Raw genomic sequence first — 26,909 nt, 5'->3', positions numbered from 1 at the left:
CTGGCCACACAGTCATGAGTTATTTCCAGTATCTGCAGTTCTTGGATTTTATTCACAATTTCCACCTCCTTTAAAAGTTCCACAGCCATACTTTTCCCTCCCTTTCGAGTATTCAGAAGGGACCTCTCCCACACAACCACTGGAGATGCAACACCTGCCGTTTTACCACTTCCCAGCATCCAGGTACCCAGAAGCAGCAATTCACTTGCACCTCTTTCGGTTATGTGTACTACATTCGATGCTCACAACTATGGTTTCCTCTACACTGCACCACATTACAGATCTGTCTTCCCATATTGATGCAGCTTGATGGGGTACTGATGGGACTGTACGTGAATTACTGTGCATAGCTTTGGTTTCCATATTTGAGGAAGAATGGGCTAGAGAAGCTTCACTATATTGATTACCTGGATTGAAGGGGTTAACGTTGAGCAGGTTGGCGCTAAACTCATTGGGGTTTAAAAAATGGGAGGTGATCTTATTGCAGCATCTGATTCAGAGAGGGATTGATGGTGGATGCTGAGAGGATGTTTCTCCTGGAGTGGGTATCTAGAACCACAGGGCATAGCTTCAAAATAAGGGGTCATCCATTTCAGATAGATAATAAGGCAGAACTTCTTCACTGAGGGTCACGACTGTTTGTGAATGCTCTTCCCACAGAGCTGTGAAGGTGGAATCATTATACTAAAGGCAGAAATCAGGGAGTCGGGGGAGAAAGTGGTGTTAAGATTGGATTGGTCATGATCTTATTGAATAGTGGCTTAGGCTCAAGGAGTTGGTTGGCATACTCCTGTTTCTTATGTTCTTAGTATTTCAAATACAAGCTGAGGGAACTACCCCTCACCTTTCACCCGGGCACATTATAGCCGGCAGGATCAATACTGAATTTCACAATTTCAGATAACCAGCTTTTTCCTCTCTATCCACAGATATAATCCCGGTTTCAATTTCTTTTTTCTTCTTCATCGGTTTTTAAAGTAATTGATGCCTTGACAACTTTGGTCTGCACTCTATTGCAGCCACTCCCTCTGTTCTCTTCTCCCCTCGTGCATACTTCAATTTCCAGTTCTGACGTAGGGTCCGAAATCAAGACAAAGTTGGAAACATTGGTCAGGCAGCGCCTGTGGAGAGAGAAAAAGGCTTAATGTTTCATGTCTGGGACCCTTCATAATTTGTCCACTTCAGATACAAGGTTTTTGACCGGGAGCATTGACTCTCCTCTCCCCACAGATGCTGCCTTACCCAGTGAGTGATCCGACATACTCTGTTCTTGCTTCAGAATTCCAGCCTCACAGTCTCTGCTCCTTGCTGGGAGGGACCCTGGGGCATGGGCAGTGAGGGAATGGCTGGCACTGCTGGCAAGGTCAACCATGCTGTCTTCGGATAGCAATATACAAAAAGCGCTGGAGGAACTCAGTTGGTCAGGCAGCAGCAATGGAAGGAAATAAACAGTCCATGTTTCGGGTTGAGATCCTTCATCAGGACTGGAAAGGAAGAGCACAGAAGCCAGAAAAAGCTGGGGGGAGGAGGTACACATGCAGGCAGGGGATAGGTGAGTTCAGGAGATAGACGAGTCCAGGTGGAGGGTGGAGGGGGGAGGGGGAAGGTAGTTTGGGGGAGGGGGGAAGGTGGGTGGGTGCGGGAGATAGATTGGGGGAAGGTATGTGAGTGGGAGAAGTAGATGAGTGAGTGGGGAAGGGGATGAGGTAGGTAGGGAGGGAGGGGGTGAGGTGAGGGGGGGTGAGGTGGGTGCGGGAGGGGGTGGGTGGGGAGATAGGTGGCTGGGGAGGGGGTGAGATAGGTGAGGCAGGGTGGAGGTGGGTGGGGGCGGATGAGGTAGGTGGGTGGGAGAAGGTGGAGGGGAGGTGTAATCAGTTGAGAGGTGATAGGTAGAGGAGGCAGAGATGACTGAAGGGGAGCAATGAGAGGGGCTCACAAACTGCGGCAGCAGGGGGGCAGGAAGGGGAGGAGGGGGAAGGGGAGGAGGGGGAAGGGGAGGAGGGGGAAGGGGAGGAGGGGGAAGGGGAGGAAGGGAGAGGGGGGAAGGGGAGGAAGGGAGAGGGGGGAAGGGGAGGAAGGGAGAGGGGGGGAAGGGGAGGAAGGGAGAGGGGGAGGGGGGAAGGGGAGGGAGGAAGGGGGAAGGGGAGGGAGGAGGGGGGGAAGGGGAGGAGGGGGAGGGAGGAGGGGAGGGAAGAGGGGGGAAATGGGGAGGGAGCAGGGCAGTGAGGGGAAGGGGGGTGAGGGGAAGGGGGGTGAGGGGAAGGGGGGTGAGGGGAAGGGGGGTGAGGGGAGGGACCCGGCGCACGATCTCGCGAGAGGCCGCTCCGGCGGGCAGCCCAGGCTCGTTCTCGCGAGATCACAGGAGGATGGCGGGGGGCGGGGGGCTGCTGCTGCCGCCGGCCCCGTGAGCAGCCGGACCGGGGGTCGAGGGGTCAAGGGGCGGAGCGGCGCAGGCGCCCGGTCTCAGCAGCATCGGCGGTGCCGGCCCTGAGATCCACCGCACCGACAGCTGGAGCTGGAGCGGGGCGGCGGCGCGTTGCCATGGAAACCACCGGCCGCAGGGACAGCAAGAAGTCGCTGCGGGTGAAGGTGATCACCCTGGGCAACGCCGAGGTGGGCAAGGTGAGGGCGTGGGGCCTGGGGTCAGGGCGGTCACCCTGGTCAACGCCGAGGTGGGCAAGGTGAGGGCGCGGGGCCTGGGGTGAGGGCGGTCACCCTGGTCAACGCCGAGGTGGGCAAGGTGAGGGCGCGGGGCCTGGGTTGAGGGCGGTCACCCTGGGCGGCGCCGAGGTGGGCAAGGTGAGGGCGCGGGGTCTGGGGTGAGGGCGGTCACCCTGGGCAACGCCAAGGTGGGCAAGGTGAGGGCGCGGGGCCTGGGGTGAGGGTGGTGACAACGCCGAGGTGGGCAAGGTGAGGGCGCGGGGTCTGGGGTGAGGGCGGTCACCCTGGGCAACGCCGAGGTGGGCAAGGTGAGGGCGCGGGGGCCTGGGGTGAGGGCGGTCACCCTGGGCAACGCCGAGGTGGGCAAGGTGAGGGCGCGGGGCCTGGGGTGAGGGCATCACCCTGGGCAACGCCGAGGTGGGCAAGGTGAGGGCGGGGGGCCTGGGGTCAGGGCGGTCACCCTGGTCAACGCCGAGGTGGGCAAGGTGAGGGCGCGGGGCCTGGGGTGAGGGCGGTCACCCTGGGCAACGCCGAGGTGGGCAAGGTGAGGGCGCGGGGCCTGGGGTGAGGGCGGTCACCCTGGGCAACGCCGAGGTGGGCAAGGTGAGGGCGCGGGGCCTGGGGTGAGGGCATCACCCTGGGCAACGCCGAGGTGGCAAGGTGAGGGCGTGGGGCCTGGGGTCAGGGCGGTCACCCTGGTCAACGCCGAGGTGGGCAAGGTGAGGGCGCGGGGCCTGGGTTGAGGGCGGTCACCCTGGGCGGCGCCGAGGTGGGCAAGGTGAGGGCGCGGGGTCTGGGGTGAGGGCGGTCACCCTGGGCAACGCCAAGGTGGGCAAGGTGAGGGCGCGGGGCCTGGGGTGAGGGTGGTGACAACGCCGAGGCGGGCAAGGTGTGGGCGCGGGGTCTGGGGTGAGAGTGGTGACAACGCCGAGGTGGGCAAGGTGAGGGCGCGGGGTCTGGGGTGAGGGCGGTCACCCTGGGCAACGCCGAGGTGGGCAAGGTGAGGGCGCGGGGTCTGGGGTGAGGGCGGTCACCCTGGGCAACGCCGAGGTGGGCAAGGTGAGGTCGCGGGGCCTGGGGTGAGGGTGGTGACAACGCCGAGGTGGGCAAGGTGTGGTCGCGGGGTCTGGGGTGAGGGCGGTCACCCTGGGCAACGCCGAGGTGGGCAAGGTGTGGTCGCGGGGTCTGGGGTGAGGGCGGTCACCCTGGGCGACGCCGAGGCGGGAAGGTGAGGGCGCGAGGCCTGGGGTGAGGGCGGTCACCCTGGGCAACGCCGAGGTGGGCAAGGTGAGGTCGCGGGGCCTGGGGTGAGGGTGGTGACAACGCCGAGGCGGGCAAGGTGAGGGCGCGGGGCCTGGGGTGAGGGCGGTCACCCTGGGCAACGCCGAGGTGGGCAAGGTGAGGGCGCGGGGCCTGGGGTGAGGGCGGTCACCCTGGGCAACGCCGAGGTGGGCAAGGTGAGGGCGCGGGGCCTGGGGTGAGGGCATCACCCTGGGCAACGCCGAGGTGGGCAAGGTGAGGGCGTGGGGCCTGGGGTCAGGGCGGTCACCCTGGTCAACGCCGAGGTGGGCAAGGTGAGGGCGCGGGGCCTGGGGTGAGGGCGGTCACCCTGGGCGGCGCCGAGGTGGGCAAGGTGAGGGCGCGGGGTCTGGGGTGAGGGCGGTCACCCTGGGCAACGCCAAGGTGGGCAAGGTGAGGGCGCGGGGCCTGGGGTGAGGGTGGTGACAACGCCGAGGCGGGCAAGGTGTGGGCGCGGGGTCTGGGGTGAGGGTGGTGACAACGCCGAGGTGGGCAAGGTGAGGGCGCGGGGTCTGGGGTGAGGGCGGTCACCCTGGGCAACGCCGAGGTGGGCAAGGTGAGGGCGCGGGGTCTGGGGTGAGGGCGGTCACCCTGGGCAACGCCGAGGTGGGCAAGGTGAGGGCGCGGGGTCTGGGGTGAGGGCGGTCACCCTGGGCAACGCCAAGGTGGGCAAGGTGAGGGCGCGGGGCCTGGGGTGAGGGTGGTGACAACGCCGAGGCGGGCAAGGTGTGGGCGCGGGGTCTGGGGTGAGAGTGGTGACAAAGCCGAGGTGGGCAAGGTGAGGGCGCGGGGTCTGGGGTGAGGGCGGTCACCCTGGGCAACGCCGAGGTGGGCAAGGTGAGGGCGCGGGGTCCTGGGGTGAGGGGCGGTCACCCTGGCAACGCCGAGGTGGGCAAGGTGAGGTCGCGGGGCCTGGGGTGAGGGTGGGTGACAACGCCGAGGTGGGCAAGGTGTGGTCGCGGGGTCTGGGTGAGGGCGGTCACCTGGGCAACGCCGAGGTGGGCAAGGTGTGGTCGCGGGGTCTGGGGTGAGGGCGGTCACCTGGGCGACGCCGAGGCGGGAAGGTGAGGGGCGCGAGGCCTGGGGTGAGGGCGGTCACCCTGGCAACGCCGAGGTGGGCAAGGTTGAGGTCGCGGGGCCTGGGGTGAGGGTGGTGACAACGCCGAGGCGGGCAAGGTGAGGGCGCGGGGCCTGGGTGAGGGCGGTCACCCTGGGCAACGCCGAGGTGGGCAAGGTGAGGGCGCGGGGCCTGGGGTGAGGGCGGTCACCCTGGGCAACGCCGAGGTGGGCAAGGTGAGGGCGCGGGGCCTGGGGTGAGGGCATCACCCTGGGCAACGCCGAGGTGGGCAAGGTGAGGGCGTGGGGCCTGGGGTCAGGGCGGTCACCCTGGTCAACGCCGAGGCGGGCAAGGTGTGGGCGCGGGGTCTGGGGTGAGGGTGGTGACAACGCCGAGGTGGGCAAGGTGAGGGCGCGGGTCTGGGGTGAGGGCGGTCACCCTGGGGCAACGCCGAGGTGGGCAAGGTGAGGCGCGGGGTCTGGGGTGAGGGCGGTCACCCTGGGCAACGCCGAGGTGGGCAAGGTGAGGGCGCGGGGGTCTGGGGGTGAGGCGGTCACCCTGGGCAACGCCGAGGTGGGCAAGGTGAGGGCTCGGGGCCTGGGGTGAAGGCGGTCACCCTGGGCTGCGCCGAGGGGGGCAAGGTGAGGGGCGCGGGGCGTGGGGGTGAGGGCGGTCACCCTGGGCGGCGCCGAGGTGGGCAAGGTGAGGCGCGGGGCCTGGGGTGAGGGTGGTGACAACGCCTAGGTGGGCAAGGTGAGGGCTCGGGTCTGGGGTGAGGGCGGTCACCCTGGGCAACGCCGAGGTGGGCAAGGTGAGGGCGCGGGGCCTGGGGTGAGGGCGGTCACCCTGGGCGGCGCCGAGGTGGGCAAGGTGAGGGCGCGGGGTCTGGGGTGAGGGTGGTGACAACGCTGAGGCGGGCAAGGTGTGGGCGCGGGGTCTGGGGTGAGGGCGGTCACCCTGGGCAACGCCGAGGTGGGCAAGGTGAGGGCGCGGGGCCTGGGGTGAGGGCGGTCACCCTGGGTGGCGCTGAGGTGGGCAAGGTGAGGGCGCGGGGTCTGGGGTGAGGGCGGTCACCCTGGGCAACGCCGAGGTGGGCAAGGTGAGGGCGCGGGGCCTGGGGTGAGTGCGGTCACCCTGGGCAACGCCGAGGTGGGCAAGGTGAGGGCGCGGGGCCTGGGCTGAGTGCGGTCACCCTGGGCAACTCCGAGGCGGGAAAGGTGAGGGCGCGGGGTCTGGGGTGAGGGCGGTCACCCTGGGCGGCGCCGAGGCGGGCAAGGTGAGGGCGCGGGGCCTGGGGTGAGGGCGTTCACCCTGGGCGGTGCCGAGGTGGGCAAGGTGAGGGCGCGGGGCCTGGGGTGAGGGCGGTCACCCTGGGCAACGCCAAGGTGGGCAAGGTGAGGGCGCGGGGCCTGGGGTGAGGGTGGTGACAACGCCGAGGTGGGCAAGGTGTGGTCGCGGGGTCTGGGGTGAGGGCGGTCACCCTGGGCAACGCCGAGGCGGGAAGGTGAGGGCGCGAGGCCTGGGGTGAGGGCGGTCACCCTGGGCAACGCCGAGGTGGGCAAGGTGAGGTCGCGGGGCCTGGGGTGAGGGTGGTGACAACGCCGAGGCGGGCAAGGTGAGGGCGCGGGGCCTGGGGTGAGGGCGGTCACCCTGGGCAACGCCAAGGTGGGCAAGGTGAGGGCGCGGGGCCTGGGGTGAGGGTGGTGACAAAGCCGAGGTGGGCAAGCTGTGGTCGCGGGGTCTGGGGTGAGGGCGGTCACCCTGGGCAACGCCGAGGCGGGAAGGTGAGGGCGCGAGGCCTGGGGTGAGGGCGGTCACCCTGGGCAACGCCGAGGTGGGCAAGGTGAGGGCGCGGGGCCTGGGGTGAGGGTGGTGACAACGCCGAGGCGGGCAAGGTGAGGGCGCGGGGTCTGGGGTGAGGGCGGTCACCCTGGGCAACGCCGAGGTGGGCAAGGTGAGGGCGCGCGGCCTGGGGTGAGGGCGGTCACCCTGGGCGGCGCCGAGGTGGGCTATGTGAGGGCGCGGGGCCCGGGGTGAGGGCTGTCACCCTGGGCGGCGCCGAGGTGGGCAAGGTGAGGGCGCGAGGTCTGGGGTGAGGGCGGTCACCCTGGGCAACGCCGAGGTGGGCAAGGTGAGGTCGCGGGGCCTGGGGTGAAGGTGGTGACAACGCCGAGGCGGGCAAGGTGAGGGCGCGTGGCCTGGGGTGAGGGCGGTCACCCTGGGCAACGCCGAGGTGGGCAAGGTGAGGGCGCGGGGCCTGGGGTGAGGGTGGTGACAACGCCGAGGCGGGCAAGGTGTGGGCGCGGGGTCTGGGGTGAGGGCGGTCACCCTGGGCGACGCCGAGGCGGGAAGGTGAGGGCGCGAGGCCTGGGGTGAGGGCGGTCACCCTGGGCAACGCCGAGGTGGGCAAGGTGAGGTCGCGGGGCCTGGGGTGAGGGTGGTGACAACGCCGAGGCGGGCAAGGTGAGGGCGCGGGGCCTGGGGTGAGGGCGGTCACCCTGGGCAACGCCGAGGTGGGCAAGGTGAGGGCGCGGGGCCTGGGGTGGGGGCGGTCACCCTGGGCAACGCCGAGGTGGGCAATGTGAGGGCGCGGGGCCTGGGGTGAGGGCGGTCACCCTGGGCAACGCCGAGGTGGGCAAGGTGAGGGCGCGGGGCCTGGGGTGAGGGCATCACCCTGGGCAACGCCGAGGTGGGCAAGGTGAGGGCGTGGGGCCTGGGGTCAGGGCGGTCACCCTGGTCAACGCCGAGGTGGGCAAGGTGAGGGCGCGGGGCCTGGGGTGAGGGCGGTCACCCTGGGCTGCGCCGAGGTGGGCAAGGTGAGGGCGCGGGGTCTGGGGTGAGGGCGGTCACCCTGGGCAACGCCAAGGTGGGCAAGGTGAGGGCGCGGGGCCTGGGGTGAGGGTGGTGACAACGCCGAGGCGGGCAAGGTGTGGGCGCGGGGTCTGGGGTGAGGGGTGGTGACAACGCCGAGGTGGGCAAGGTGAGGGCGCGGGGGTCTGGGGTGAGGGCGGTCACCCTGGGCAACGCCGAGGTGGGCAAGGTGAGGGCGCGGGGTCTGGGGTGAGGGCGGTCACCCTGGGCAACGCCGAGGTGGGCAAGGTGAGGGCGCGGGGTCTGGGGTGAGGGCGGTCACCCTGGGCAACGCCGAGGTGGGCAAGGTGAGGGCTCGGGGCCTGGGGTGAAGGCGGTCACCCTGGGCTGCGCCGAGGGGGGCAAGGTGAGGGCGCGGGGCGTGGGGTGAGGGCGGTCACCCTGGGCGGCGCCGAGGTGGGCAAGGTGAGGGCGCGGGGCCTGGGGTGAGGGTGGTGACAACGCCTAGGTGGGCAAGGTGAGGGCTCGGGGTCTGGGGTGAGGGCGGTCACCCTGGGCGACGCCGAGGTGGGCAAGGTGAGGGCGCGGGGCCTGGGGTGAGGGCGGTCACCCTGGGCGGCGCCGAGGTGGGCAAGGTGAGGGCGCGGGGTCTGGGGTGAGGGTGGTGACAACGCTGAGGCGGGCAAGGTGTGGGCGCGGGGTCTGGGGTGAGGGCGGTCACCCTGGGCAACGCCGAGGTGGGCAAGGTGAGGGCGCGGGGCCTGGGGTGAGGGCGGTCACCCTGGGCGGCGCTGAGGTGGGCAAGGTGAGGGCGCGGGGTCTGGGGTGAGGGCGGTCACCCTGGGCAACGCCAAGGTGGGCAAGGTGAGGGCGCGGGGCCTGACGTGAGGGTGAGGGTGGTGACAACGCCGAGGCGGGCAAGGTGTGGGCGCGGGGTCTGGGGTGAGGGTGGTGACAACGCCGAGGTGGGCAAGGTGAGGGCGTGGGGTCTGGGGTGAGGGCGGTCACCCTGGGCAACGCCGAGGTGGGCAAGGTGAGGGCGCGGGGTCTGGGGTGAGGGCGGTCACCCTGGGCAACGCCGAGGTGGGCAAGGTGAGGGCGCGGGGTCTGGGGTGAGGGCGGTCACCCTGGGCAACGCCGAGGTGGGCAAGGTGAGGGCTCGGGGCCTGGGGTGAAGGCGGTCACCCTGGGCTGCGCCGAGGCGGGCAAGGTGAGGGCGCGGGGCGTGGGGTGAGGGCGGTCACCCTGGGCGGCGCCGAGGTGGGCAAGGTGAGGGCGCGGGGCCTGGGGTGAGGGTGGTGACAACGCCTAGGTGGGCAAGGTGAGGGCTCGGGGTCTGGGGTGAGGGCGGTCACCCTGGGCAACGCCGAGGTGGGCAAGGTGAGGGCGCGGGGCCTGGGGTGAGGGCGGTCACCCTGGGCGGCGCCGAGGTGGGCAAGGTGAGGGCGCGGGGTCTGGGGTGAGGGTGGTGACAACGCTGAGGCGGGCAAGGTGTGGGCGCGGGGTCTGGGGTGAGGGCGGTCACCCTGGGCGGCGCTGAGGTGGGCTATGTGAGGGCGCGGGGCCCGGGGTGAGGGCTCTCACCCTGGGCGTCTCCGAGGTGGGCAAGGTGAGGGCGCGAGGTCTGGGGTGAGGGCGGTCACCCTGGGCAACGCCGAGGTGGGCAAGGTGAGGGCGCGGGGCCTGGGGTGAGTGCGGTCACCCTGGGCAACGCCGAGGCGGGCAAGGTGAGGGCGCGGGGCCTGGGGTGAGGGCGGTCACCCTGGGCAACGCCAAGGCGGGCAAGGTGAGGGCGCGGGGCCTGGGGTGGGGGCGGTCACCCTGGGCAACGCCGAGGCGGGCAAGGTGAGGGCGCGGGGCCTGGGGTGGGGGCGGTCACCCTGGGCAACGCCGAGGTGGGCAAGGTGAGGTCGCGGGGCCTGGGCTGAGTGCGGTCACCCTGGGCAACTCCGAGGCGGGAAAGGTGAGGGCGCGTGGCCTGGGGTGAGGGCGGTCACCCTGGGCAACGCCGAGGCGGGCAAGGTGAGGGCGCGGGGCCTGGGGTGAGGGCGGTCACCCTGGGCAACGCCGAGGCGGGCAAAGTGAGGGCGCGGGGCCTGGGTTGAGGGCGGTCACCCTGGGCAACGCCGAGGCGGGCAAGGTGAGGGCGCGGGGCCTGGGGTGAGGGCGGTCACCCTGGGCGGCGCCGAGGCGGGCAAGGTGAGGGCGCGGGGCCTGGGGTGAGGGCGGTCACCCTGGGCGGCGCCGAGGCGGGCAAGGTGAGGGCGCGGGGCCTGGGGTGAGGGCGGTCACCCTGGGCGGCGCCGAGGCGGGCAAGGTGAGGGCGCGGGGCCTGGGGTGAGGGCGGTCACCCTGGGCGGCGCCGAGGCGGGCAAGGTGAGGGCGCGGGGCCTGGGGTGAGGGCGGTCACCCTGGGCGGCGCCGAGGTGGGCAAGGTGAGGGCGCGGGGTCTGGGGTGAGGGTGGTGACAACACCGAGGCGGGCAAGGTGTGGGCGCGGGGTCTGGGGTGAGGGCGGTCACCCTGGGCAACGCCGAGGTGGGCAAGGTGAGGGAGCGGGGCCTGGGGTGAGGGCGGTCACCCTGGGCGGCGCCGAGGTGGGCTATGTGAGGGCGCGGGGCCTGGGGTGAGGGCTGTCACCCTGGGCGGCGCCGAGGTGGGCAAGGTGAGGGCGCGAGGTCTGGGGTGAGGGCGGTCACCCTGGGCGGCGCCGAGGCGGGCAAGGTGAGGGCGCGGGGCCTGGGGTGAGGGCGGTCACCCTGGGCGGCGCCGAGGCGGGCAAGGTGAGGGCGCGGGGTCTGGGGTGAGGGCGGTCACCCTGGGCGGCGCCGAGGCGGGCAAGGTGAGGGCGCGGGGTCTGGGGTGAGGGCGGTCACCCTGGGCAACGCCAAGGTGGGCAAGGTGAGGGCGCGGGGCCTGGGGTGAGGGTGGTGACAACGCCGAGGCGGGCAAGGTTTGGGCGCGGGGCCTGGGGTGAGGGCGGTCACCCTGGGCAACGCCGAGGCGGGCAAGGTGAGGGCGCGGGGCCTGTGGTGAGGGTGGTGACAACGCCGAGGCGGGCAAGGTGAGGGCGCGGGGTCTGGGGTGAGGGCGGTCACCCTGGGCGGCGCCGAGGTGGGCTATGTGAGGGCGCGGGGCCCGGGGTGAGGGCTGTCACCCTGGGCGGCGCCGAGGTGGGCAAGGTGAGGGCGCGAGGTCTGGGGTGAGGGCGGTCACCCTGGGCAACGCCGAGGTGGGCAAAGTGAGGTCGCGGGGCCTGGGGTGAGGGTGGTGACAACGCCGAGGTGGGCAAGGTGAGGGCGCGGGGTCTGGGGTGAGGGCGGTCACCCTGGGCAACGCCGAGGTGGGCAAGGTGAGGGCGCGGGGCCTGGGGTGAGGGCGGTCACCCTGGGCGGCGCCGAGGTGGGCAAGGTGAGGGCGCGGGGTCTGGGGTGAGGGCGGTCACCCTGGGCAACGCCAAGGTGTGCAAGGTGAGGGCGCGGGGCCTGGGGTGAGGGTGGTGACAACGCCGAGGTGGGCAAGGTGTGGTCGCGGGGTCTGGGGTGAGGGCGGTCACCCTGGGCAACGCCGAGGCGGGAAGGTGAGGGCGCGAGGCCTGGGGTGAGGGCGGTCACCCTGGGCAACGCCGAGGTGGGCAAGGTGAGGTCGCGGGGCCTGGGGTGAGGGTGGTGACAACGCCGAGGCGGGCAAGGTGAGGGCGCGGGGTCTGGGGTGAGGGCGGTCACCCTGGGCAACGCCGAGGTGGGCAAGGTGAGGGCGCCGGTCCTGGGGTGAGGGCGGTCACCCTGGGCGGCGCCGAGGTGGGCTATGTGAGGGCGCGGGGCCCGGGGTGAGGGCTGTCACCCTGGGCGGCGCCGAGGTGGGCAAGGTGAGGGCGCGAGGTCTGGGGTGAGGGCGGTCACCCTGGGCAACGCCGAGGTGGGCAAGGTGAGGTCGCGGGGCCTGGGGTGAGGGTGGTGACAACGCCGAGGTGGGCAAGGTGAGGGCGCGGGGTCTGGGGTGAGGGCGGTCACCCTGGGCAACGCCGAGGTGGGCAAGGTGAGGGCGCGGGGCTTGGGGTGAGGGCGGTCACCCTGGGCGGCGCCGAGGTGGGCAAGGTGAGGGCGCGGGGTCTGGGGTGAGGGTGGTGACAACGCTGAGGCGGGCAAGGTCTGGGCGCGGGGTCTGGGGTGAGGGCGGTCACCCTGGGCAACGCCGAGGTGGGCAAGGTGAGGGCGCGGGGCCTGGGGTGAGGGCGGTCACCCTGGGCGGCGCCGAGGCGGGCAAGGTGAGGGCGCGGGGCCCGGGGTGAGGCCGGTCACCCTGGGCGGCGCCGAGGTGGGCAAGGTGAGGGCGCGGGACCTGGGGTGAGGGCGGTCACCCTTTGCGGCGCCGAGGTGGGCAAGGTGAAGGCGCGGGGCCTGGGGTTAGGGCGGTCACCTTGGGAGGCGCCGAGGTGGGCAAGGTGAGGGCGCGGGGCCTGGGGTGAGGGCGGTCACCCTGGGCAACGCCGAGGTGGGCAAGGTGAGGGCGCGGGGCCTGGGGTGAGGGCGGTCACCCTGGGCGTCGCCGAGGTGGGCAAGGTGATGGCGCGGGGAATTGGTCAGTCTGAGGGGCCATTGTTACTGAAGGGGGGGTGATGGATCGGGGGATGGGTTTGATTGTGTTTGGTGCCGCAGCGGTATGAATGCACTGGGAGAAGAGTTGGAGAAACATTGCTGTAGGACTAAAACTGTGCCACATATTCTACAAGATGCCATGCTGAGCTTCAGCATGTACGTTGCCATAGTAACAGCTTTGATTGGTTGAAAGTAAGTGGAGTTGAAGGAGAAGTTCATTACTTTTGCCACTAGTTTTCACCCTCTTCTCATGTTCCCTTGATTGTTCTCTGCATTTCCATTTCAGGGGTTGGGCTAGCCACATTCATGGAATACAAGCCCACAGACCTGCAGTTATCTTCCACCCTACCTCCTCTAAGCTCTCCGTTCCATTCTTCCAGTTTTTCCATCTCTAACGCATTTGCTCAATAATGAGTTTTAATGCACAGGTGCCTCAGAAATGCCGTATTTTTTCCTGGGCCATGGTTCCTCTCTACCACCATGAACGGAGTTCTTGGCCACATCATCTGTTTCCACATGTCTGTTCTCAAACCCATCTTCTCCTGGATAAGGCGAGGATAGAATTCACCTCTCTTCGCCTTCCACCCACCAACCCTTGCATTCAGTGGATCAATCTGTACAATTTCCACTAGCTCCCACAGAATTCCACTGCCAAACATGTTCCCATTCCCTCTCATTTCAACACTTTGAAGAGAGCATTCCCTTACAGAGTCTGGTCTGCTTTTTTTGTCCCCACTAACTTCTCCCCATTTTTCCAAGAAACTGCAGGAGATGCAACACCTTTTACCTCCTCTCTTGCCACCATCCAGGGACCTTAACAGTCTTTTCAGGTGAGGCAGTGATATGCTTGCACTTTCCAGTCTGGTGTACTCAGTTTTGTGTTCACAATGTGGTCTCCTATGTAATGGTGAAACCAAATGCAGGTTGGGAGATTGCTTTGCAGAGCACTAGTGTTTATTCCTTGGGAGCAACCCTTGGCTTCTTGTTGCCTGCCACTTTACCTTTCCACCCCACTCCCATCTGGCCTATGTGACTGTGGCTTCCTGCACTGTTATGAAGCCCAATGCAAACTTGAGAAACATCACCTCGTTTCCTCTGGGTACATTTCAGGACTTGTATTGAATTCTCCATTTTTTTTTGTCTGTATTACAAGCAGTGATCTCTGTGGTAAGTCATCCATTAGTGATATTGCTCAGTTTTTCTTTCTTCATTAGCGCAGCCTGTTCAAATCATGGTCGCCTGTTCTGTCTTTAACAAATCCACTCTGTGTCGAAGCTTGCTCTCTTCACAGTATTAATGTAGAGTCATGAGATGGAATTGGGCTCTTCGGTGCAACGCCCATGCTGACCAAGTTGCCTATCTGAGCTAGTTGCCTGACTTATATCCCTCTAAACCTCTCCTATCCGTATAACCTGTCCAAATGACTTTTAAACATTGTAATTGTACCCTCCTCTACGGCTTTCTCTGGCAGCTTGTTTCACAGACCCACCACTCTGTGTGAAAAGTTTGCCCTCAGATCCCCTTTAAATCTTACCCCTCTCACTTTCAATCTGTGCTCTCTAGGTTTAGACTGCCTACCCCGGGAAAAAGCTTGACCATTCAGCTTGTCTATGCCCATGATTTTGTATACCTCTATAATACCATAGGAAGCATCCTATCTAGATATATCATGGCTTGGTACGGCAACTGCTCTGCCCAGGATTGCAAGAAACTGCAGAGAGTTGTGGACACAGCCCAGCGCATCACGGACCCCAGCCTCCCCTCCATGGACTCTGTCTATACCTCTCGCTGCCTTGGTGAGGCAACCAGTATAATCAAAGACCCCACCCACCCGGGTTATTCTCTCTTCTCTCCTCGCCCATCAGGCAGAAGATACAGGATCCTAAGGGCACATACCACCAGGCTCATGGACAGCTTCTATCCCACGGTGATAAGACTATCGAATGGTTCCCTTAGATGTGATGGACTTTTGACCTTACGATCTACCTTGTTTGACCTTAAACCTTAATATCTACCTGCAATGCACTTCCCTGTAGCTGTGACACTTTACTCCATATTCTGTTATCGTCTTTACCCTGTACTACCTCAATGCACTGTGTAATGAATTGATCTATATGAATAGTATGCAAGACAAGTTTTTCACTGTACCTAGGTACAAGTGACAATAATAAACCAATACCAATATAAGGTCACCTCTCAGCCTCCTACACTTCTGGGACAAAAAGCCCCAGCCAATCCAGTCTCTCCTTATAACTCAAGTCCTCCAGTCCCAGTAACATCCTTGTAAAACTTTTTTACACCTTTTCCAGCTTAATGACATTTTTCCTATAGCTGGGTGACCAGAACTGCACACAATACTCCAAGTGTGGTCTCACCAGCATCTTGTACAGTTGTAACATGATGCCCCAATTCTTGTACTCAATGCCCTGACCGACAAAGGCAAGCATGCAAAATGCCTTCTTAACCACCCTATCTACCTGTGTCGCCACTTTCAGTAAACCATGTACTTGTATTCTCTGTTCAACATCATCTTTTACTCCTGTTTCAGGTTGGCTGTGTGACAGGCTGCAATCTTAGCCTGTGCTGTTCCTAGCCTGGGTGGCCATGAAGACCAGTCACTGGTCTTAGTATTCCCAGCAGGTGGCAGGTGATGCCTCACACGGGATCTAGTTAAACATAACATCTTTGGAAGTCTACCCCAGAAATTTTTACAGACACATTTCCTGGGGTGAGGGTTCCATAGAAATGCATAGTATTTAGCCATTTGACTCAGTCAGTATGATCAGTGGACCATAGAATATCATTACATGTCCTGACATTCTGTCCTCACTTCATACATGGGACTCAGAGAGCAATGGAATTCTGCTAGGCTGCCCTATATGTTACTCGACCATACTGGGTGAGATCAGCTATGTAGTTCAGACAGAGATGGAGTCTGGGCTTTTCCTGCTTTTTGTGGTGCTTCAGGTGTTTGTAATTGTTTCTTTCCAGAGCTGTATCATCAAACGCTATTGTGAGAAAAGATTTGTCTCAAAATATTTGGCGACTATTGGAATTGACTATGGAGTTACAAAGTGAGTAATGTGGGTTTTTAATTTTCCCCGTTTTTAGTAATCTGGATTTGGCTTTAGTGAAGTGTTAAGGAAAGTGACTTAATGAAGAAAGCATGCTTGCAGCTTGATAATTGGAATGGGCATGAATTTAATGAAAGTGTGTGGGTGAGAAATTTGAGACTGGTTTAGAGGTACAGTGTCACAAGCCATGTGGCTAGGTTCCCTCAGCTCCCCTCCACTTGCAACCTTTGTTCCTCTGCTGCTGTCTGCCCAAGTAATGTTGGGATTGGCCTTGGTGTTGTGGGTTGGAGAGCAATTGGTCAGTGTCCCTCTCACAATCTAAGAGTATAGTTAGCATAATTAGGAGTTACAACAAGAGTCTCTATGACTCTAGAAGCTTGGTGGGAAGGCAGCCGCTGAGGCAGAAACGGAGTAACTGGGATTGGCAGGGTGAGCTGACTGACAGTCAGGAATGCAGAAGCTCCTTAATCCTGTCTGCACATTGTTTCAATCTATATCTTGCCTTCATTTACTACCTTTGCTCCATATCCCCAACAAATACATTGATCTCAGCCACATCCACTGGGGGGAGAAAAGTCCAGATGTTCACATCTAGAACATAGAACAATTACAGCACAATTCAGGTCCTTTGGCCCACAAAGCTGTGCCGAACATGTCCCTACCTTAGAAATTACTAGGCTTACCCATAGCCCTCTATTTTACTCAGCTCCATATACCTATCTAACAATCTCTTGAAAGATCCTATTGTATCAGCCTCCACCACCGTTTCTGGCAGCCCATTCCATTCACTCACCACCCTCTGAGTAAAACACTTACCCCTGACATCTCCTCTATATCTACTCCCCAGCACCTTAAACCTGAGTCCTGTTGTGGCCACCAATTCAGCCCTGGGGAAAAGCCTCTGACTATCTACCCTATCAATACCTCTCATCATCTTATACACCTCAATCAGGTCCCCCCTCATCCTCTGTCTCTCCAAGGAGAAAAGGCCGAGTTCCCTCAACCTGCTTTCATAAGGCATGCTCTGCATTCCAGGCAGCATCCTTGTAAATCTCCTCTGCATCCTCTCTATGGTTTCCACCTTTTTCCTGTAGTGAGGTGACCAGAACCGAGCACAATACTCCAAGTGGGGTCTGACCAGGGACCTATATAGCTGCAACAATACCTCACAGCTCCTAAATTCAATTCCCCGATTGATGAAGGACAATACACCATATGCCTTCTTAACCACAGAGTCAACCTGCACAGCCGCTTTGAGTGTCCTATGGACTCAGACCCCAAGATCCCTCTGATCCTCCACACTGCCAAGAGTCCTACCATTAATACTATATTCTGCCAACATATTTGACCTACCAAAATGAAGCACTTCACACTTATCTGGGTTGAACTGCATCTGCCATTTCTCAGCCCAACTCTGCATCCTATCTATGTCCCTCTCTAACCTCTGACAGCCCTCCAAACTATCCACAACACCCCCAACTTTCGTGTCATCTGCAAACTTACTAACCCATCCCTCCACTTCCTAATCCAGGTCGTTTATAAAAATCACAAATAGTAAGGGTCCAGTACAGATCCCTGAGGTACACCACTGGTCACCAACCTCCACTCAGAATACGACCCTTCAACAACCACTCTTTGCCTTCTGTGGGCCAGCCAGTTCTGGATCCACATTGCAATGTCCCCTTGGATCCCATGTCTCCTTACCTTCTCCATAAGCCTCGCATGGGGTACCTTATCAAACGCCTTGCTGAAATCCATATACACTACATCTACTACTCTCCCTTCATCGATGTGCTTAATCACATCCTCAAAAAAGTTCAATCAGGCTCGTAAGGCAGGACCTGCCCTTAACAAAGCCATGTTGACTATTCCTAATCATATTATACCTCTCCAAATGTTCATAAATCCTGCCTCTCAGGATCTTCTCCATCAGCTTACCAACCGCTGAGGTAAGACTCACCGGTCTATAATTTCCTTGGCTATCCCTACTCCCCTTCTTGAATAAGGGAACAACATCCACAACCCTCCAATCTTCCGGAACCTCTTCTGTCTCCATGGACGACGCAAAGATCATCGTCAGAGGCTCCGCAATCTCCTTCTTCACCTCCCACAGCAACCTGGGGTACATCTCATCCAGTCCCAGCGACTTATCTAACTTGATGCTTTCCAAAAGTTTCAGCACCACCTCTTTTCTAATATCTACATGATCAAACTTTTCAGGCTGCTGCAAGTCCCCACTACAATCCCCCAGATCTTTTTCCATGGTGAATACTGATGTAAAGTATTCGTTAAGTACCTCCGCTATTTCTTCCGGATCCATAGACACTTGCCCACTGCTGCACTTGATAGGCCCTATCCTTTCGCATTTCATCCTCTTACTCTTCACATACTTGTAGAATGCCTTGGGTTTTTCCTTAATCCTGCCCGTCAAGGCCTTCTCATGTCCCCTTCTGGCTCTCCTAATCTCTTTCTTAAGTTCCTTCCTTTTAGCCTTGTACTCCTCCAGATCTCTAACGTTACCTAGCTCTCTGTACCTTTTGTATGCTTTTCTTTTCCTTTTAACTAGATTTATTATAGCCTTCGTACACCACAGTTCCTGTATCCTGTCATGACTCCCCTGTCTCATCGGAACATGTCTATGCAGAACTCCACACAAATACCCTCTGAATATTTGCCACATTTCTTCCGTACTTTTCCCAGAGAACATCTGTTCCCAATTTAATCTTCCAATTTCCTGCCTCATAATTCCCTTTACTCCAAGTAAACACCTTTCTAGCCTGTCTGTTCCTATCCCTCTCCAGTGCTAACGTAAAGGAGATAGAATTATGATCACCTTACCAAAATGTTCACCCACTGAGAGATCTGACACCTGACCAGGTTCATTACCCAATATCAAATCAAGCGCAGTCTCTCCTCTTGTAGGTCTATCTACATACTGTGTCAGGAACCCTTCCTGAACACACCTAACAAACTCCACCCCATCTAAACCCCTCACTGTCTGTAATGCCAATCGATATTTGGGAAATTAAAATCCCCCATCACAACAACTCTGTTATTCTCACACCTTTCTAGGATCTGCTTCCCTATCTGCTCCTCAATAACCTTGTCACTATTGGACAGCCTATAAAAAACACGCAGCACTGTTATCGACCCCTTCCTCTTCCTAACCTCCACCCCTAAAGACTCCGTAGACAATCCCTCCACAATGTCCACCTTTTCCGCAGCCGTTGATCAACAGTGCCACTCCCCCACCTCTCTTGCCTCCCTTCCTGTCCTTCCTGAAGCATCTAAAACCTGGCACTTGAATCAACCATTCCAGCCCCAGAGCCATCCAAGTCTCCGTAATTGCCACCACATCGTAACTCCAAGTATCGATCCAAGCTCTAAGCTCATCCGCCTTGTTCACAACACTCCTTGCGTTAAAATAGACACATCTCAAGCCTGTCTGAACACGTCCCTTCTCTATCACCTGCCTATGGTACTTACTCCTAGCCTCCTGTATTTGAGAGCCAAACACCTCTTCCCCAGTCTCTCCAGTACGGATTCTTTGAAGAATTGCTTTCTAAAGGGCATTGCCGAAGTTTTACGATCATAGAGTGACACAGCATGGACATGGGCCCTTCGGCCCAACTCATTTCAAATAGAAACAAAATGTTGTAATACCTAGCAGGTCAGGCAGATTCCGTAGAGACAGAAACAGACTTCCCTTTTGTTAGTTTTCAGTATTTGCAGACTTTTTGTTTAAGATTGTCTCCCTTGTTCTTGTTTTCACCTACTGAAAAAAATGAGTTCACTCCTTTCGTTTTCAAAAAAATGCAAAGCTAAGTTAAAATTTGTGATCTTATAATTCAACTCTTTCAGTCTTTCACTATTCTGGGGAATCTATGTTGCTTCATAGAACATAGAACACTACAGCACAGTACAGGTCCTTTGGCCCACAATGTTGCTGATACTTAGCTGCTCAGGCAGCATCATTGGGGAGAGTTAATGTTTCAGATCAGTGACCCTTCATCAAAACTGGAAAACAATTGTTTTAAGTTTCGGAGAGGGGTGGAGAGAACAACGGGATTGTTCGTGATAGAATGGGAGGATAGCACTAGAATGGTTTAATTTATGGACTTGGTAAAGGACTGAGGTAGAAGGTCTCAACTTTATGCTGGTCTTGTGAACAGTCTGGTTCAGTTCATGAGGGTGGAGGGCTGGGATGGGGTCAGTGCCAAGGGAGTGGTGCTAAGGAAGCCATGGAGGAAGACCATGGCTTCCTCCTCCTCCTAATCTGGAACTGCCACTAGGCATGAAGGGGAACAGCGCACTCAAAATCTACAGTTTCTATTGGTAAAGTATGGGCTGTAGTCTGAAGGTACTTTGAACATTTGGCACTGATGGTTTTCTTTGTGAATACTGCTTCATCCGTCCCAGGCCTTATCAAAACCAGCACAGTTGAGAACAATGCTAGGGTATCATTGAAATCCTAGAGCAGTAGTACGGAAAACAAAGGGAGCTACGGCAGGATCTGAGTTAGACGTATAGTTTGGGTAAATGTTGCAGAACAAAAGTATAATTGAGTATCAATGATGCAAAACTGCTTACTGTTGCTTTTGTCCTCTCAGGGTTCAGGTGAGGGATCGTGAGATTAAAGTTAACATCTTCGACATGGCGGGACATCCATTTTTCTATGAGGTGGGTGTGAGAGAGGGAGCGAGAGAGAGAAAGTGCATGTTTAAGGATTTTTTTCATCTCCAGATGTGACAAGGTCCAGTTGAAATAATCACTTCTGGAGATACATATACTAGACCGTTGCACACAGAAAGGTCTCTTACACTGTAATAACACGAACGTCAGTGTATCAATTTTGGTGTTGATTGAAGAATAAATGGGGCCAAAGCTGGGGGAAAAAGAACACCTGTTCTTGGAATTGAGTTATTAGAGCAATACAGCATGGATACAGGCCATTCGGCCCAACGAGTCCTTGCCGACCAGTTAATCCCAATTTCCCGCGTTTGGTCCATAATCCCTCTAAACCCCGCCCCTCCATGTAGCTATCCAAGTGCTTCTTAAATGGTACTGTTGTACCTGCCTCACCCACTTCCTCTGGCAACTCACCCCAATATCTGGGATCTCGCCCATTAACATCACATACTTACGGTAAAAGACTTACGGCCCAACCAGTCTGTGGCAATGTTTGTTCTCCTTTCCTGTCACATTTCCTTCAGCCACTTGTCCAACTCATTTGGTTCACCTTCACTTCTCTGTGCTGAATATTCTTTTCATAAAAGAGAGTTTGTGTTATTCACTGTCTCAAATTTAACTGTGTATATATGCACCCAGTTCTAAAGTGTCAGCTTGTTTCGTTATGCCTTCGTTATTTAACCGTCTCTATCAAATCATTGTTTCATCTCTTTGGTTCAAAGCAGCCCCTGTTTTTCTTTCTCCTTTTCTCTTTCTGATTTGTATAAGTTCAGATCTCTTTGTATTCACAGGACAGTAGATTAGCTGCTATGCTGTTTTTGTGTAGCATGTCCATGCAGGGTAATTTTCCCTGCAGTTGCTGGCAATGCTCTATCAGTTGGGAGTTTTTTAGTTCTGCTGAATATTATGCTGTCTAATCCTCCAAGTGTGGGCAGTCAAAAATATTTCCCACACCTTTAGCCATCAGTTCTATTATTACTGTTAATGTTAGCAATGCTGCTTCCTTTAAGTTCCTTACATTGCTGTAAAAGTTTTGTTTGCAATAGGTGCGTAATGAATTTTACAAAGACACTCAAGGGGTGATCCTGGCTTATGATGTTGGACAGAAGGAATCCTACACTGCGCTGGAGAGTTGGCTTGCTGAGATGAAGCAAGAACTTGGACCTAATGCAAATATGGAAAACATTATGTTTGTTGTCTGCGCTAATAAGGTAACAATTTGTGATGGGACATTGCATCAGCTGTTCTATCTCTACTCAGCTGTGGTGCCTGACCCGTGTTGTGCCTGTCCTGGGATGTGTGATGGGACAGTGTAGCTGGAACTTTACTCTGTGTCTAACCCATACCCTGGGACTATGAGAGGGACAGTCTAGAGGGAGCTTTACTCTGTATCAAATATGTGCAGTCTCTGCCTGGGAATCTTTGATAGGTCACAAAGTGCCGAAGAGGAACATTACTCTGGAGCTATAATCCTTCCAGCATAATGTGAATAGAAACTATGATAGTTGTTGCATGCAGTGCTCGAAAGATATGTGGAGTGGACAATCTTCTCCCGTTCCTATTTTATGTGAGTCTCTTTTACCTAGGTGGACTGTGGGAAGCGGCGTGTGATTGATGAGAGCGAGGGACGGCTCTGGGCTGAGAGCCGGGGATTCTACTACTTTGAAACCTCAGCACAGTCTGGTGAGGGCATCAATGAGATGTTCCAGGTATGTATGTGGGTCAGCACCATTCCAGCAAATAGAATGGAAGCAAGTTGTGGGGATTTATGAGGAGGAATGTTTGTCAGGAAGAACATAGGGCCAGGGTCCCAGGGAGAGAATGGGAACCACCTGGAGTCCCAGGGAAAAGAGAATGGGAAGAACTGATGTGGCATGGAGCAAAGAGGGGCACTTGCTCTGGATTGGGCATTCATAGCATTGGTGTGGGAGCACTGGAGTTCTGGAGAGGAGGTTGGGAGAGCAGGGGAGTCCCAGGCAATGCTGAGGGTGATGGCGGTGCTGTGGTCCATGTTGTGGAGTGGATGTGAGGGATATCATTATTCTGCTGGGTGCTTTGTACCAAATCTTCTTTAATCTGCTCTCTGTTCTACATTCTATCTGGGTCCAGACTTTCTTCTCATCGATCCTTGACTTGTGTGAGAACGGTAAACGGCCTCAGACCAGCCTTAGCCTGGGGTTTACCAAAGAGCAGGCTGACACCATACGCAGGATACGGAACAGCAAGGATAGCTGGGAGATGCTGGGAGTGAAGCCTGGAGCTTCCAGGTAAAGCAAACTCCAGTCAATGTCATCACGGGGAATGGGTCTTCCGTGAGACCACGTGGCTTGCCTGTGGCTCAGGACCAGCCCAACATTTGTACAAACACTGCAGGCCTTGCTGCAGGGCTCATCAATTACAGCCTGAGACCATGTCACCAGCACAGGCTGGGCATCGTGTCTGGGCCTTTCCTTGGACACTGAACTATCTGTTTGCCCTCTTTGAGTCTTCAGAGTGTTACTGGAAACTGAAAACAAACTATTAACTGAAACTTTGTCTCCAGCCCATAGTTCTGTTTATATTGTTTGAATTTTGGCCTTGATTACGTCAGGTTTACAGGAGCAAATGGCAGTTCGTATTTTATAGCTTCAGCTTGTAACCAGCCGATCTGGAGCAGGCCTCCCCTGTCACACCTCATCCCACCTCCAGATGGAGTGTTGGTTTAATCTTTTCATTCTGGGTGGTAGCCTTCCGGTTTTGCATTCAGAATCAAGTTTATTATCACTGACATATGATGTGAAATTTGTTGTTTTGCGGCAGCAGTACAGTGCAAAGACATAAAAATCTATAAATTACAAAAATAAATAGTACAAAAAGTAAGGAATAATGAGGTAGTGTTCATGGATCATTCAGAAATCTGATGGCGGACGGGAAGGAGCTGTTCCTGAATTGTTGAGTGTGGATCTTCAGGCTCTTGTACCTCCTCCCTGATGGTAGTAACGAGAAGAGGGCATGTCCCGAATGGTGAGTGTCCTTGGTGATGGATGCTGCCACCTTGAGGCACTGCCTCTTGAAGATGTCCTCGATGGTGGGGAGGGTTGTGCCTGTGATGGAGCTGGCTGAGTCTATAATCCTCTGCAGCCTCTTGCAATCCTGTGCATTGGAAGCCCCATACCAGGCTGTGATGCAACCAATCAGAATGCTCTCCACCGTACATCTATAGAAATTTCTAAGAGTCTTTGGTGACATACCAAATCTCCTCAAACTCCTAACGAGGTAGAGCCACTGGTGTGCCTTCTTTGTGATTACATCCATCGGCTAAGGTGGGTATTGTAATGACCCATCTGGTGCACTGTGGGAATTGACATGGAGCGGACTGTCAGCAGGAAAGAGTGAGCCCCAGTACAGGGCTGTGTAATTCATGCAGCAATGCAGTTTCCATCTGGTCTCTGGAAGTGATCTGAAATGTGGGCAGGATCAGTATGCTAAATGTGCCTCTACTATGGATAAAGCGAAATCAGAGAAAGCAGCTGGCACTGCTTGTGAAAATCCAGTACCATCGTCTGCCCATGGGTCGCACTCTGTTGGTGTGAGTCATGTGGCCACAAGTTGGCAGGGAATGCAAGATTAGTTCCTCCTTCCCATTTAATATCCTCCGAAACTGCTGGAGAAAGATGCTTGAAAATTGAATATAAAGATCTTCCTAATTCTTGGTGAACTGAAAGTGATGGTTGATTTTATTTGTGCTTGGGCATCAATGGGAAGGCTGGCATTTTTTTGCCCATCCCTAGTTCCTTGAAACTTTAGTGGTGAGCTGCCTTCTTGAAGCACTTAAATTTCACATAACTGTGTCTTGGCTACATCAGAAGATGGTTAATAATAAACTACACTGCTGTGGGACAATATTCCATATAGGCCCAGACTCACTGTGCTAATGACAGTTGTCCTTTGCTTGTGGTATTGAACTATTTAAGTGTATCATTGTCAGTGGTTTCATGTGCACCTTCGTTAGTAGCAGACTGTTGTTTGAAGTAAATTAAAATTCATGTTCTATCCTGGACAGCTTTGAAGCGACGAGCAAATTCTTATTATTTTGAGTTTGGGAGTTGTACCACTGCTGCACTGCACCACTACTGTGTGGATCATTCACACAGGAAATAATGGAAAGGCATACTGTTAGCACGACAGATCCAAGGCTATTTAAGAGCAGGACTGAATTAAGTCAAGTATGTCCCCTGTCAGAACTGTGTATTTTATGTGTATTGATGGGGCTATAGTGGAAGCTCACACTGTTCCATTTCTGCAGGGATGAGGTAAATAAAGCCTATCGGAAGCTAGCTATGCTCCTTCACCCAGACAAGTGCCTCGCCCCGGGAAGTGAAGATGCCTTCAAAGCAGTTGTCAACGCACGGACTGTGTTGCTGAAAAACATCAAGTAAGAATGGGGTGGCGATTCTGAAGACAGATAAGAAGTATCCTCTCCATAGGCTGAGTGTTACACCATCTATACTTGAGATTTCGATGGAACTAAGGAGTTAATAAATGTCTATTAATATTTGGTGTGAGTGCAGGACAAATAAACATGAATTTTTACATGGTGCAATTTTTACAGTGATTTGCACGATCAAGCTTCACTGATCCATAACCTTATAATAAGAGGCAAGCAGCAACCAAGTCCTTTAAACGGACAATGGTTTGGATGCTGGGCTGATGAAATGTATCAAATGGACCTACTGTTGGAGGGTGACTTGTATTCTGGGCTAACAAAGGTAGGCTTTGAAAATGTACTTTGCACATCCTAAGTGCAAGTACTGTAGGTTGAACTGATGAATTTCGGGACAAGATCTTCATCTCCATGCTTATTCCTCTAAATGGTCTGTTCTGATGAAAGGTCATTGAACTGAAACATTGGTTCTGTTTCTTTCCAGAGATTCTGCCTGATCTGCTGAGTACTTCCAGTATTTTCTGTTTTTGTTATCTTTTCATCAGGTGTTCTTAGCAACCAAACTTCCTTCAATATATGATCCACTTACCCAAAGAGCTACAGTGTTGTAGGTAACCTCACATTCAGGGCAGAAGGTTCTGTTTGTGAGCTGCCTTTATAGAGTGTTTACAGATAATAGCGTCAGTGAACTAATACAGCTGTATAAGAGGTTGGGAAGACAGATTAAAATGTTTGCCAATAGACAAATGATGGCAAGCATTTAAAGAAATATTTCAAACTTCACTAAGAATATACATTCAGTTGAGAAAACAAAAAGATCAAGCAAAGTGATCCATCAGTAGTCAAAAATGCAAGTCAAGGATCTTCTCCTTGGGCAGTCCCTCAGAATCGAGAATTATTTGCTTCCCCTCCAGTTCTGCGCTTCTAAGTTGATTATTGAAGCAGATGTGGGAACCACTGACTTCCACACAAGGGGCAGGAGGTGCCTGATAGGGTGGGTGAGGGTAGGTTGTGAGGTGGTCCCTTCCCTGTTTATGTTGGGCTTCTGAATGCTTCCAATCTATGGGCTTGGGGTTGTTGGTGCCATCCCAAATACTGCTATTTCACTATGATCTGTAAGGGATCAGGAGTTCCCACGAGTCAGTGGGGGTATTTTTTCCAAGGAGTATTTTAATCTTTTCGTCTGTAAGCCTGATGACAACATTTGGAATAAAGTGTCTGTTTCAGGAGTCTGGTACTGGGCATGTGAACAATGTGGCCTGCTCCACAAAGCTGACTGAGTGTAATCAGGGCCTCACTGCTGGGGATATTGGCCTAAAAGAGAACAATGATAATTGGTTTGCTTATCCTTGCAGTGAATTCAGAGGATTTTGTGGAGACTGTATTGGTGCCTCCTGTAGGTTGTCTAGGTCTTAGAAGCACATAAGGGGCAGGGTCCACTGCTGTTCAGTACACATGAATTTTGTGCCAGGTTTAACCAAAGGCTGTGCTGACTCATTAAATATGGTGATGAGTTTTATTATTTATGTTTGCTGAGAAGTGGCTGCCAAGGTATGAGAAGTGGTCCATGTCTTCCAGGGTCTCATCATAAATCTTTATTATTGGAGAGTAGTATTGCATGGTGGGATGCAGTTTGGTTGGTAAGTTTACAGATGACACAAAATTTGGCAGAGTTGTGGATAGTGAGGAAGGTTGCAAAAATTAGTGGGAAGCTGGAGGATTGGGAAGCTTCTAAAAACCAACAAAAGGCAACTAAAAAAGCAATAAGGGGAGAAAAGATGAAATATGAAGGTAAGCTAGCCAATAATATAAAAGAGAATACCAGAAGTTTTATCAGATATATAAATAATAAAGAAGAGGCAAGAGTGGAAATCAGACCGCTGGAAAATGACGCTGGAGAGGTATTAATGGCGAACAAAGAAATGGCAGAGGAAATGAATATGTATTTTGTGTCAGTCTTCACTGTGGAAGACACCAGCAACATGCCAGAAGTTCAAGAGAGTCGGGGACAGAAATGAGTGTAGTCACTATTACTAAGGAGAAGGTGCTTCGGAAACTGAAAGGTCTGAAGGTAGATAAGTCACCTGGACTGGACGGACTACAGCCCAGGGTTTTAAAAGAGGTAGCTGAAGAGATTGTGGAGGCATTAGTAGTGATCTTTCAAGAATCACTAGAGTAGGAATGGTTCCAGAGGACTGGAAAATCGCAAATGTCACTGCACTGTTTAAGAACGGAGAGAGGCAAAATACAAATTATAGGCCGGTTAGCCTGTCTTCAGTGGTTGGTAAGATATTAGAG

General features: G+C 56.6%; 1 protein-coding gene across 1 annotated transcript; it reads left to right on the top strand.

Moving 5' to 3' along the window:
- The first annotated feature begins 2,383 nt into the window (after nucleotides 1-2,383).
- Nucleotides 2,384-24,765, top strand: dnajc27 (DnaJ (Hsp40) homolog, subfamily C, member 27). The gene is made up of 7 exons (XM_052012755.1): nucleotides 2,384-2,622; nucleotides 15,417-15,499; nucleotides 20,110-20,179; nucleotides 21,235-21,399; nucleotides 21,775-21,897; nucleotides 22,298-22,455; nucleotides 24,474-24,765. The coding sequence occupies exons 1-7, from the start codon at nucleotides 2,542-2,544 to the stop codon at nucleotides 24,604-24,606; spliced, it is 813 nt and encodes a 270-aa protein (XP_051868715.1). The 5' UTR covers nucleotides 2,384-2,541; the 3' UTR covers nucleotides 24,607-24,765.
- The last annotated feature ends 2,144 nt before the right edge of the window (nucleotides 24,766-26,909 follow it).

The sequence above is a fragment of the Pristis pectinata genome, chromosome 3 (genome assembly GCF_009764475.1).
Source record: "Pristis pectinata isolate sPriPec2 chromosome 3, sPriPec2.1.pri, whole genome shotgun sequence".
Classification (NCBI taxonomy): Eukaryota; Metazoa; Chordata; class Chondrichthyes; order Rhinopristiformes; family Pristidae; genus Pristis; species Pristis pectinata.
Note: the sequence above shows the minus strand (reverse complement) of the source record. Positions and strands in the feature narration are given on the sequence as shown.

Bases quoted from the DNA above. Each gene is read 5' to 3' on its own strand.
- dnajc27 (XM_052012755.1), top strand. From the start codon at position 2,542: ATGGAAACCACCGGCCGCAGGGACAGCAAGAAGTCGCTGCGGGTGAAG. The intron at 21,400-21,774 runs GTAACAATTTGT...TCTTTTACCTAG, and splicing joins TTGTTGTCTGCGCTAATAAG to GTGGACTGTGGGAAGCGGCG. The intron at 21,898-22,297 runs GTATGTATGTGG...ATCTGGGTCCAG, and splicing joins GCATCAATGAGATGTTCCAG to ACTTTCTTCTCATCGATCCT.